This window comes from Phoenix dactylifera, chromosome 16 (genome assembly GCF_009389715.1).
Source record: "Phoenix dactylifera cultivar Barhee BC4 chromosome 16, palm_55x_up_171113_PBpolish2nd_filt_p, whole genome shotgun sequence".
NCBI lineage: Eukaryota > Viridiplantae > Streptophyta > Magnoliopsida > Arecales > Arecaceae > Phoenix > Phoenix dactylifera.
The window spans coordinates 656,826-670,637 of record NC_052407.1 but is presented as its reverse complement, the minus strand read 5'-3'; the positions used below and the strand labels follow the sequence as shown (position 1 = coordinate 670,637).

The 13,812-nt window shown below is 37.2% G+C and overlaps 1 protein-coding gene across 3 annotated transcripts; it reads right to left on the bottom strand.

Annotated features, from left to right (window-relative positions):
• Positions 1-1,766: 1,766 nt before the first annotated feature.
• LOC103710193 (methylmalonate-semialdehyde dehydrogenase [acylating], mitochondrial) lies at positions 1,767-12,517 on the bottom strand. 3 transcript variants are annotated; one of them, XR_005515283.1, is made up of 19 exons: positions 12,456-12,505; positions 12,279-12,376; positions 12,087-12,161; positions 11,831-11,992; positions 11,656-11,734; positions 11,292-11,446; positions 10,985-11,048; positions 8,691-8,770; positions 8,186-8,251; positions 7,874-7,924; positions 7,595-7,746; positions 7,341-7,431; positions 5,936-6,016; positions 5,237-5,314; positions 5,000-5,035; positions 4,711-4,789; positions 4,276-4,366; positions 2,463-4,159; positions 1,767-2,146 (listed from the first exon to the last, which is right to left on the bottom strand). XR_005515283.1 is itself a non-coding variant. In XM_039134519.1 (19 exons), exons 1-19 carry the CDS (start codon positions 12,481-12,483, stop codon positions 4,053-4,055), a joined length of 1,617 nt encoding a protein of 538 aa, XP_038990447.1. In that variant the 5' UTR covers positions 12,484-12,505; the 3' UTR covers positions 3,808-4,052. The 3 variants fall into 3 exon arrangements, 2 of the variants coding, with proteins under 2 accessions (XP_038990447.1, XP_008794060.1); XM_039134519.1 differs by lacking the exon at positions 1,767-2,146 and adding an exon at positions 4,887-4,930 and having other exon boundaries at positions 3,808-4,159; XM_008795838.2 differs by lacking the exon at positions 1,767-2,146 and adding an exon at positions 4,887-4,930 and having other exon boundaries at positions 3,831-4,159; positions 12,459-12,517.
• Positions 12,518-13,812: the final 1,295 nt, after the last annotated feature.

The window sequence follows — 13,812 nt, the reverse complement described above, 5'->3', positions numbered from 1 at the left end:
TTATTTGTTCCCCCAAAGAAAAAGTTCTTTCAAAAATGGAATACTTTGCTTTAAGAGATGGAGTTTCAATTCTCATAAAGCACAAATTAGAGGGGAAATGTTTAGTTTGTATCATGAGACAATTGCTTAAAAGGAAGTAGGTTTCTAAGACTGCAACACATCTAGGTTAAAAGAAAGGGATATTTACTGAATCGACGGGTTCTGTTCAATCAATCTCTACTCTTTAGTCTTGCTTGGCAAAGTTCATCGGTAATCTAGGGCATAAAACCCTTCCTCGTGCATTTTCCGACCTCCTGTTATTCGTATCCCCACTCATCCTCTTCCTCAGTTTTTCACTCCCTCCTTGACATAACAGAGAGGTTTCTCAGAGGAAAAAGCTCTTCATGCTTTCACGACTCTTGCTTGGTTTGTGTTGAAGGTGAGAAAAGTCACTAGATTCAGGATTTTTGAAAATGATGCAATCTCTTGATTAAGAAAAAAATAGTTGCTACATTCCTATGTTAAGTTTTTACTATGTTTCTATCCTCTTTTCTCTCTTTTTGTTCCTTTTACTCTCCAGGTGGGGAACTGGATAGGTGGACCACAAGCAGTCCTATTTATACTCCTTTGCCCTTCTTCTGGTGGTCTTAACTTATAATAACTCCTCTAGGTCTTCCCTTTCACTCATTCATGCTCTCTAGGAAATGAAGCGACATGTTTTTCCCCGCATTCCTCCTGCAAAAAGCAAAAAAAGGATGCTCTGTTTGTCTTCTCCTTTTAAATTATAACCAAGAGCTCTTTCTTTTTATGATTTAAATGCTTACCTTTACAACAAACAAACAAAACAAGAATCAATAGTTAGATCTTTTAAATTTCTCCAGCCTTCCATCTTGATATTGCTGCTGACCAAAATGACCAAGATAACAACCTTTAAGATTACAAAATTTTACACATTCACTCTTCCTTTTCCTCTTAAATATTTGTTCATAATGAGTATATGTTTGTTATATAAGGAGTTTGATTACTCAACAAGCCGGATTCATATTGAAACATGAATACTGTTGAAACAGCAAGCAGTGCTAAAGATGAGGAAGGTTCTAATCTATAGACAAGCTACATAGAGAGAATGGAGAAACAGGTTGACGAAATTCAACTAGGTAATGTTAAAGCCTTGCATAATGGGATAAGGAAGGAAATGTTAGCCAGCCAGCCAGCTAGCTAGCTAGCTAGCAGTAGACTTCTAAAAGCAAATGTTCGCTTTCCTATTGATTTGTTAGTTGTTAATTGATTGGATCTTTGCAGCTGTTGATTGGTCTAATGTTCTAATATTTCTTATCTAATGCATTCATAAACTAAATCTAATATTTGATGCATAGCACACATGGTTTCTTGCAGAATAATGAGGAGTTCTGAAAGCTTTAATATAATTACACTAACGAATATCGTACACTATTAGTATCGGAAGCTGTTTTATCGAATCGCTTTGGTTTCTTTTTACTCTAAACTTTTTGCCTCGTGTTTCAACTGTAGATTCTCATCATCATGATGCAAACTTAACCACTTTTCATGCATAGCACACATGGTTTCTTTGGGAATAATGAGGAGTTGTGAAAGCTTTAATATAATTACTCTAACGAATATCCTACACTAATTAGTATTGGAAGCTGTTTTATTGAATCGCTTTGGTTTCATTTTACTCTAAACTTTTTGCCTCGTGTTTCAACTGTAGATTCTAATCATGATGCAAACTAAACCATTTTTTTCTAGATGACAAACATACAATGGCATAAACGTAACCCTTCAGACAAACACCAAGTTGGATTAAAATCTGGATCCCATTAAGGACTCATATCTGGCGAGGCGACGGTAACCAATTTTGGGAAACCATTTCCTCTTGATCCCCAATCCCCATTCAGTTCACGAAACCTCATGGGAATCTTCAACAGGAAAACTGCTACAACAGAATCCATTAATTGCATACCAGAGAATTCTTTGGGCTGACACGCACAACCGAAGTAGAGGGTTGAGTGCACGAAACCTCATGGGAATCTTCATCAGGAAAACTGCTTCAACAGAATCTATTAATTGCATCCCAGAGAATTCTTTGGGCTGACACGCACAACCGAAGTAAAGGGGTCACGGATTTCTTGCGGAGTCTCAGCACCATCTAGCAAAAGCAAACAATCCGTCAATTTATGTCAACACTAATTCTCTCCAGGAGAGAATTTATGAAGCACAAGCACACATATAAACTATTACGCAATTAGAAACCTCAGCAAACTCTCTGAGGGATAAGTAACAAGGACAAGAATTGCCCATGAAGAAAAAAAATCGTAACGAAATGTACCATTTTGAGAGATTCAGCGAACGAACAACAGATGTTAAAATCCAATTACACAATTAAAATCCAGAGAAAAGATTGGAGATCCGAAGGGAAAACCGGCTGCGAGGAGAGGATAAATGCGGCACGGTGGGATACGTACAGGACGGGGGCAAGTCCGACGACGACGGCAGAGCCATAGGAGCGGCGATAGGAGGAGCTGAGGCGGAGCTTCACGAAGCGCTTCGCAAGGGATCGGAACCGCTCGTTATGTTATCTTCTTGGGCCACCGCAGGGGCAAGGGCAGCATCCCAGCGCCGCCGTCAATTCCTCCTCGTGCTCCTCCGCCGCCGCTTACGGCGGTGCGTTCGTCGACGGAGGGGCCGGAGGAGAGTACAAGGCGGGAGCTCGTCATCGCCATCATCTCCCTCATAAAAGAAGTACACCAATTTGCCAAGAAGGGAAAACACGCACATAAAATATTAATTAATTTTGCGACTGGGTGCTGTTATCAAGAAGATTTTTGGAAGTCAAGTCTGATTTTGTTTGCCTTTTTTGTAATAGCACACTGCAACGTCCTTAAGATCGAAGAGGAAACTGCTTGGGTGACCAATTTATGGCAACCAAGTCTTGAAGCCAGATATTGAGCAATTTTTTCATGGATTTTGCCCTCGTCACGAGGATCAAAAGACGTTGTGCCGCATCATATTTTGCAATGTTGCGACGCATAAGCTAATTTGCTAAGGGTTAAAAATGAAAAGACTTATATCTTGTTAAAATTGATGCAAATATCAGTAAAAAAAGAGGAGTCGATGGTATAACCCAACATTAGTAAAAAATAAAATTGTCATATTACATTTTTTTTCATTTTTTTTATTTTAAATGATGGCACAAAAGCCTACATATACATTGCCAATTGCAGCAAGATGACCAAAGAATGTCATAATACATCATAAATGTCATCCTCGTAGGTTCCCGGTATTTATAATTATATGGTGACGGTGATATTCTTTTTATTTCTTCCTAATATGTGTTGTATAGACAATTGTTAATGTAACTCCACCATTCTTCACCAGCTATATGACCTTCATGTTCCAACATCTCCAAACTAGTAGAGAGAAAACAGTCAGTCATACTTGTCTGTGAGAAGCTAGATGGCAGATCCATCATAAGTTTCTGTCAGACCAAACTACCTTATGATCCCTTAAACCAAATTCATCTTCATCCTTGAAAATTAACTATCAGCCAGTCTCTAAATCCAGCATATCTTATAGCTTAAAAAAAAACCAACAGCATGCCTTGCAGGCTTGGAAGCAGTAAATAAATGTAATGCATCAGCATGTTTAAGAGAAAAATAGCCAACATGAGTGCCAGCCAATTGAGCCTATATATTCCGAATAAGCCTTGTTATCAAGAATATCGGCTCAACAGACGAAGAGAATCATCAGGACAAACACGAATTAGGCATCGGTCGAGCTCTTCAACTACTCAGAGAACTAGAGAGAGAGGGGAGAGAAAATGGTGGCGTAACTTATGGACAACTATCAGATTGGTTATTCAGTAGTTGCGCATGAATGACATCAGGAATCATGCTAGAGACTGATGGAAACATGTACAGTTTTGCGTCTACTGTGTCACTGATCCAAGAAAAAAAACAAAATCAGAAAACGCTTTCATATTTATAGTGCAAGTCCATTAGAAAGTACATGCAGCATTCCAGTGACAATGCATAAAACAGTGAGGGATGCTTTTATTATCTCTGTGATGTGGGCATTGCCAGTGACACCCCCTGGCTTGGTGAATCCTTCCACTGTTGAGTCACCGTTTTGATCTGAGTGTAGAACTGCACGCCTGCCTTGCCTGTCAATTTGATCATATATGCAAGCGTGAACTCGTTAGAGATCCTAGATGTGCATCTACTTCTGAAAAACTGTAAATTAACATCTAAATTACATGTGCACAGGAAATGGTCGCACCGTAAAAATTTAGATCTCCAGCAAAAGAAGCCTTGGATCCGGTGAAGGAGAAGAATGGCAGTGGCACTGGAATCGGCACATTAATGCCAACCTTCACATATACAATTCTCATGTAAGAAATTTGCAAATGCTAAAGATAACTTTTCTCATGGTAACAAACAAGACAAGCGCTTGCAACATACTTTAGGGACAAGTCCCGACTTTATACAGTAGCATGTTTCACAATTTTAAAGCAATCATTTTGTAGTTTTGCTTTTTTTTTTACATAAAAAAAAAAAAAAAACTTTCAAGCTATTAACCATTGCTTTAAAATTTCCATACTTGTAACTATTATGTGAATATTTAGCATTTTTTTATCAGTTTCTGACTTTGTGGAAAGGTTTGCTTTAGCTCTACTCCACAATGGCGTTCAAATGTTTGTCTAGCACAGCTTACCTGGCCAGCCTCAATATCATTCTGAAATTTTCTTGCAGAATCACCTGACGTAGTAAATATGGAAGCTCCATTCCCATACCTGAGTTATCAAGGTAGAATGGATCTGTTAATAAAAACCAACATAATCACAAGTCAAAGCATCAGTTGGGGTGGGGGTGGGTGGGGGGAAAGATTACTTGTTACTATTGACTGTATGGATAGCCTCTTGTAGACTGTCAGCCTATTGATAGAATAAGATTAGAAATGACAAATAAGGAAAAGATTTAAAGCGCACCAATGTTGGGCATACCTGCATCAAAAGGAGAACTGGTCCAAAAATTTCCTCCTGTTAATTTCCAGAAACATTACCATCAAATATTACTCCAATGATTAATACCAATGAAATGATGTCATATTATACTTGGAAGAGCATGGGGTCCAACTACTTGAATGCCACCACAATATTAAGTACAGAATTTTCTAAACCCAGTCTGATGCATATTCATTATTAGAAAATGAGAGAATGGTGAAGGTGTAAACCTTATACCTTATAACACTCCATATGACTTGTAACATCAGCCAGAATGGTAGGACCGACAAAGTTCCCATCTGCATAACCAGGAACCTACACATGACCAAAATGACTGACATTAATATTGTACATATGGAAGCAAATTGCTGATTCCACTTTTAGTTCCACAAATAAGTAGATGCAATACTACCACTAAAACAGCAACAACTGCTAGTCCGTTAACCACTTCTCAAAGCCATAGTAAAAATACAAAGCTCCTCAGTTGCATCATAATGGACCAATTGTATTGCAAAATGCAAGAAAGAAAGTAGTTAGAATATCATTTATGAAATTATATAGAAACAACAGATCTTGTTGCTCACTATATATAGATATATTCAGTTTACTGATAGTTATACAAGACATTGACAATAGCAATAGACAGAAAAGAGCTAACATCTAAGCAAATCCTGAAATTACCTCTAATCCTTCTTAAGGTTAAAAATATCACCCGAAAATTAAATGAGACTTCCTGTTACTATCTTTCTGTGATGTAATATATCAATATCTTAATGCCAATGCGGTTTCCAAATTTCTATGGTTAAACCTTCAACAGTTGCAGCATCAATAGAAATAAAATTCAATTAATCACGGAAAACACGTAATAAGTTGAATATGCTACTGAAAACAAGATTAAATGTTGAAAAGATCAGCATGCTGGGTCCAAGTAGTTACCACAATGTCCCTGCCATCAAGCACAACTCTAGCCCCACTTTCAATGCCACCTTGGATCAATCTGCAAATGCGGTCCTTTGCCTGTTGAACAGAAGCAAGTCAAAAGATACAAGAAACAAAAATGTCAAGAGAAATGCAAGGTCCATAAGACCACTGAAGATAACGTAAATCTAGCACACAACTAGCCAATGAAGAATCACTGAGAGAACAAAGCAAACAAACATAGTACATAATCATAGTTTGCTGATGCAAAATAGAACATATCATTCAAGTTATAGACCAAAAATTCAGCAAAATATTTGATGGCTCGAAGAATATGATTTGAGAATAATATTAATCAAAGCATAGCCACAATAACAAGCCTTATCATAACAATACCGTAAACTTTCTCTAGAACCTTCTCACAATTCCATTCCAGTTATCTTAGCTCTTCTTCTCTTTTCAAGGCTTTAAACACATAGCCAAGCCACCCTTTTTTTTTAGGTCCTGTTTACCATCTGTTATATCCAGTTTTAATCCCTCCTTTCAAAGCACAACACATCACATTCATATCATCATCTTCATGGTGCCTGTTTATTGTATTCATCTTCATTGCCCATTTATAACTCATCCACATTAACAGCCTTAACTTGTTTATAGGCATCTTTTTCCTCTGAGAAGAATGTCACAGTTACATTGATCCAAAAGCATATTCCACTCTATCCACCCAACCGTAATTTCCAACCAAAAAACATGCAAATCATGCTTCTCCTCTTCAGTAATTAGTGATTTAGAGTTGAAACAACAAATTTGTAACAACACAAGAATTCCAAAATGAGAGGCAGTACATTGTTGTTTACAATTCTGAGTCGCAGCATGCTCTTTTTCTCCCTCACACAACATGGAAAGGATTTCCATATCCTCCGCGATTGGGTGAGTGATCTACCTCATTGTTGCCAGCATGTCATCTCTAACTAAACAATTTACCGTCAATGACACAATCAGCATGGATCTGTAAGTAGGTTAATAGTTTGGCAGATATTTTTTAATTTGAAAGCAGCATTTATATAATGCAATGACGATAACATAACATGGGAACTTTCTCAGGACAATAAGGCATCCTAACATAGCCATCAAACTTGTTGAAGCAGAATGTTTGGCTTCAATTTACAATCTGTGGTTGAAATTAATCCAAAACTGAGGCAAATGAAAAGAGTCCGAAAAAGTTCTCCATTTTACAGAAAACATTATGTGATTCTTTGCCTGGCCCATGTATAAAGACATAAATGACTCAATATAGACGAGATAGCTTGCTGTCAATTGCTTGATTGCATAGTATCAATTGATGGCCAGACTTACTACATGACAACTTGTGTATAATTATCTATCCATAAAATAACAAGCTCAATATTCTTATAAACCACACCTGTCTACTGATCACTGGACCAAGGTCTGCCCCAGGCTGAATTCCTGCATTTACCTTCAGTGCTTTGGCACGTTTAATAAGTTCGTCCTCCCTGAAAATATTAATGCTAGTAAGAAGTGACATCTTCAACTAATCAAACTCTAAATGCTTCAGCACTTGGGACATATATAGACTTCTACCATTATATTCAATACCAAAATACATAAGAATGCAGCATAATTATCGCAAAAAACTTTTAATCAAATAAATTTTACCATGGTTTTGAGCCTCCAACAAAAACTACAGTACTGAGTGCCATGCACCTTTGCCCCGCAGCACCAAAACCAGCAGCAACCAACGCATCTAAAGTAGCATCTACAGTTGCATCAGGCATGATGATTGCATGGTTCTTTGCACCCATGTTTGACTGAAGAAAGGCAACTAATCAATAGCACATGTATCTGATATGTATTATATGTGGCAAGCACTAACCAAAAATGTTTAGCAGGAAAAACAATTGATAGCATTCTTTTCAGATAAAGAAACCAGTTTACCTGAACACGTTTTCCCTTAGCAGAAGCTCTGGCATATATATGCATCCCAGCCTATAAATGAAGTCAAAATAAGTCTGATATGGATAAAAAACCTGGAATATCAAACATCATGCCCCTTAATCCACTTACATTTACATCTATAAGGACCATCTAAACAACAACAAACTTGCGTCAACAAATTTCTATATCAAATTAGATCAACAACATTTCCGCCATAATCTGGTTGATAATTTATCCCATGCAAAAGTAAATTAGGTCTAATGTCTACTATCAATAAATAAAATGTTTAGGCCTAGCAAATGGTTAACTTACCGTGTTTGAACCAACAAATGATATAGCCTTAATGTCTTCATCATCGCAGATATTATTAACTACGTCCTGTCCAGATTTAAGATATGTCAGAAGTTAAACAATTAGCCCAGGGTGGATAAACAACAAATTAACTCGGCAGGAAATATATAAATATCTTGAAAGGAATGCCTATCAAATCTCAACAGTAATTGTATCAGTTGCATAAGGTGCAGTTGATACAAGAGTTGATAAATATACTATTCAAAGTACATGCTAAACAATGGATAAATGTCATATTCCCTGTATATTAATTGAATTTGTTTAACATGGCTAGGAGAAATCTAACATAAGTGAATCCCCAAGCAACTCTGCAGAGATGGTGCTTCTCTGATTTCCAGAGCCTGATGGGTATATTTCTGAAACTAGACAAGTGCCATAATAGAATGGTAACATTTGAATTACATATTTTAAAGCCTAAAAACAGTATTACAGTGCAAAATATGCAAGTTGCTAAAGCAATCCTTACATTGGTACCATGAACAACATTTAAGACTCCATCAGGTAAACCAGCCTCCATTGCTAGCTCTGCAAGCATCATGGCTGCCCCTGAAAGAAGAACAACACAATGATTTAACCTCATGTAACAGTTTCTGTTTAATTTCATTTTCTGTGTATCAACTCATTTTTCATTTTTTAAAAAAAAAAAAATATATACACACACATTTTATGCAAATAGTTTACAAGCCTTAATGATAATTACAGAAGATACATAGATAACCTTTTATGACTTCCAATTCAAGATAACATATTCAACTTCGCTTTGCTTCAACATGAGAAAAAATTTTAAAAAAAATTACGATGTTCAGCACTTGCATTTGAAGCTAAAACTTAAAAACTATTGATGATGAACTTTAAACTGTGAATTACTATCAAATTCGTAAATTCTGGATTTAGCTCCACCTATTTTCAGTCAGTGGATGTTAAATATGAACCAGAAGCCCAATTTAAATGAACATCTCACTTCTCATTGACTTTGAACATGAGATTTCTTATTATTTTGCAGCACATGTCAGAGAAACCAGAACTTCTATTTTTGGTAGAAGCTGGAACTTTTCAGGACTGACGTTAATAGGAGATGATCAACCTTTGATGCAATCAATCAGCTCATGGAATGGATTTTTCCCCTTTCCTGGGGCCGCGGGGGGGGGGGGGGGGGGGGGGGGGGGGGGGCGGTGCAGGGTATTTTAAAGAATACATGCAGCATAGAATAACAAATTAACTCACAAATTAAGCAATGACAGCTTCCAAATAAGAAGTGTACTGTCCGCTTTCCATTAAAAATGTGAAGTGTGGGGCAGCACATTGTGATTATCTTCATCTAATTGGTGATAAAGATGAATGCTCATGATACAAAATGAGCATCAGAAGACACTCCAGCAAAATTCAACATTTTGATCTTTCAGATTTCAGTGTAGAGGGCAAGATCATGTGCGTAGCCAGAAATTTTTTGTGGGGGATCACTAGTGTGTTGCATGTACTAGGCATGTGAGTAGCCTGTAAATTCCATCCCACTATACGATAAGAGTGGGTTCATGTCGGGGATAGAGCATGTGTGCATGGAAAAGTGCAAATGAAAAAAACAATAATAAATAAACAAGTCCCTTCAAGCATGTAGAAACAAAGATCTTATGGGAATATTTCAAATTGTGAAGTCAACATTCCTAAGAGAGTATTACTGCTAAGCCTTGCACTTATACTAGTAGAGGTCAATAAACAACAAATTTAAATCAAAATAGTTCCCATCAATTTAGCAATGGACGACACACTTTTCTTTTAAGAATGCATACACTTATTTTTTTTGTTAATGGATTCATATTGGGTACGACCATTAAATTTGGAAGAAATGCTTGGTTGGTTCAAAAGGTTCAGTTAAAACCGTAAGTTCAACTATACAAACAGAAGCAAGGAGGGTGGGTATACAAGAGTGCGCTCAAGTTATCTTATCTTGCAGGCCTTGTGTTTGCCATTATTAAGCTTTTAGCTCATGTGTGTAAAATAAGACATAATTGTCTATAACACAAAAATCCAAAAATGATTGGGCTGGTGTAAAATAAGACATAATCATCTATGACTGAAGGTTGGAAATTAACTTCCCCTAAAATACAAATTTTATTGATGCAACTCTGTAGGTTTCTTCACAATAAACCCTTTCGAGAGGGTTGCACGCAAAGATTCCATACTCCAAAAAATATTCACTGTGCCAAGCAAGTTCTTTGTCCACAAAAGAATTAATTCTTTGACCATTTTTTTTCTCAAATAAGTCGACAAGTTCTTTAATTTATCTTGCACCAGCACTCAAATACCAAATCTATTGCATCATCAAAGTCTTTACTCCCAGTGCAGGAGGGGCATTTTGTCTGAACCTAGAAGCTAGACAAGGGAGTCTTGGGGCTTGACATGGGAGTTGATGAGGAGGGGGCACACCTAGCATGTGTCTCTGAACTGAAAGGGTTGCAAGTATTTCTCCCCAGCTTTGGGGAGGGGATGGGTGACGTGCCCCCAGGGCCCCCACCCTCTCCCGTCCCTCCACCCCTAAGTGATTTCCCAGACCTCGAAAAGTTGGAACTAAAGTTTAAGATTAAATAAAATTTATTTTTCTTGTTGTTATTTCTATAGTGGCCATATATGATACCCATAAGAAGTCTGCATGCAAAGTTACATAGGACTGTGTTATATGCATCTTCTATGTCATTAATAACATAATACTCTTGCTCTATTTATACACCAACAAACTATTAATAACAGAATAGGATGGGTCACCTGGATCTTTCTCTGATGGCTTTAGAATGAAGGTGTTGCCAGACGTAACTGCGATAGGGAACATCTGCATACAATAATTGATAGGAAAAAATATATTTTTATAAAGCAGATCCAAAACAAAAGAGTTCAGCTTTCTTAAAGGAGATATGTGACAAACAATCTAGATGTGTCTTGTTAAACAAATCTCGCATGCTGCAGATCGATCAGTAAAATATGTACTGATGCATGGACCTCATTATAAAAAAATAAAAAAAAGAAAAGGAAAGGAAAAAGAAAAGATACTTGAAAAGGGTTAATGTAGGCATACCCATAATGGAATCATTGCAGGAAAATTAAACGGACATATCCCTGCACACACGCCAAGTGGCTCCCTAATGCTATATGTATCAATACCAGTTGAAACATTGGAAACGAACTCGCCCATCTCAAGAGTAGCCATTCCACAAGCATGCTCCACCACCTCTGCAAGAGCAAACACGCAACTGTTATTGACTGACCTCTTCTAATAACTAAATCAACAAATCTTACCTACAACTTCAATGACTAAAATCTACGCTAAAGTCCACAATTTCTGGACGCTGCATAGCTAGATTAGCCATATATATCGACTCAAGCATCAAATTAGCTTCAAGACTAAATCAAGATGGAGACTTTATTAATCTTAAACTGACCTAAGCCACGAAAAACATCACCCTGGGCATCCTTGAGCGTCTTTCCTTGTTCAGTGGTAATATTCAAGGCAAGCTTATCCTGAGACAAGCACCATCATTGCACCCCGAAGTCCCAGCATTAGAGAGATAAAAACACAGCTAAACCCTCAGTTATATAAATCTACAACACTCTCACCATGTCCCTCCGGATGAGTTCTTGGAGCTTGAACATGATCCGCTGCCTCGCGGTGACGGGTGTGTTCCTCCATTTTGGGAAAGCACTCTTCGCTGCACTCACTGCAGCTTTGAACTCCTCGTTAGTAATTAGCGGAACCCTAGAGACCACCTCTTGCGTAGCCTACCATCGTGAACAGAAATCAATCAATCAATACTATAAATGGAACAACCGAACAGTTATTCAGTGGAAGCAATAGAGGGATTTCGGATCATACTGGGTTTATGACATCGATCAAAGCTTCAGATTGGGATTCCAAGAATTCCCCCCCGATGAGATTCCGCACTCTTGGCTGCCATTCGATATCAAATCATATCTTCTTTTTCCCAAAAAAAAAAGGCAAGCATGTGCACATAAAGATCAAAAGAAAGCTCTAGAATTTGACTGGAGAACTGAATCTAACACTCACAGGAGGGGCCCCGTGACTCGGAGACTCTGCGGCCGAGGTCGAGAAGCGGAGGATACCGAGGGTGGCGGCCGGCGATCTCCATGGCCGGAAAGCAGTAGCTACAACAGTAGAGAGAAAGAGGGATCGAGTTAGAGAAAAGAAATAGGGTTAGGGTTTGGGAGGAGGACGTGAGATCACTACCTCGGTGGAGCGACGACCGTAACATCTTCGCGAAGAAGAAGACAATGGCTGAGGGCGAGCTCTTTGGATATAAAACGGAAGGGCTCTTTCGGTATTTACCTTATATGGCTGTGATGTCAAACAGCGAACAGAGTTTTTCGTCCGACGTGTCCCTTCTGATGGGACCCATATTATTGTGTACTGGACCCAGTGCCAGTAGTTGATTGCCATGTCATCCAAGCAGGGTTTGGTGCTGTTTTTGTTGAGATAGCTGAATTATGGATTGAGCCAGGTAATTCTCGGGTGTCGAATTATCAAAAAAGAATGTAACTAAAAGATGAAATTACCAAAAAAGGAATGTTACCAGAAGAAACCTTACCAAAAAAAACGAATGTATCCAATAAAATTTACCAAAAAGGAAGAATAAGTTAATCAAAATTGTACATTGAATTACTAAAATGTTACAAAATAATAATAATTGGACTACGTATTTTATATTATTTTTTTATAATAAATTTAATGATTTTAAAATTAATATATATCATCTAAATTGAAGACTCATATATTTGATTTATAATATAAAAAAAGCCTATGAACCAAAATTCAACCATTTTGGCAACTCTAAATCTATGCACCAAGTGAGTTAAAAAAAAAAAAAAAAAACTTGAACCATATCAAATGTGTTAGCATACTAAGAATAAATTAAAAATATATTTATTGATCACGGCCTATAGATTTTAAACTAAAGATAGAGTTAAATTTACTAAGTTATGATTATTAAATTATAGTAAAATATAATACCTAACTACCAAAAATGTTCATATATATACCCACCTACTTGATAATTATAGTAAAGACTACCAAAATATATAGATTTTTAAGTAGGATTTTCTATCCTCGACCATCACGGTACTCACGGGGGCTATAATTGAGTATCCGAACTAAGTTTGGGATAGGAAATCCTACTTCAAGTATTTGAATGGTCTGGAACAGAGCCAAACTGAGTTCTAACCTAGCAAAATTTTAAAAGAATAGACAAAGTGACTTTGGTTGGGCTCTTGCTCAACCCACCTACATCAAGCCAAATGGCCGTAAAAATCCCTTGCAAGTTTAGCAACACAATAGATAAGACACATCATTTCTGACATCAATTTATCATATCCACCAAATCTTTTTTGATAATGAATCTAAGTAACATGTACACTTAGAGATCCTATCTCGATCAAGTCAAATGAAAATAGAAAATCTTTTTTTTTTAATGCCAGCTATAATAACAAAGTAAACTGATTTGTTATTCGAGATTACGAGGCACCTTCTCATTTTTTAGCTTTGCTAGCCTTGATATATCTATCAAAATAACTATCACCACTAATAC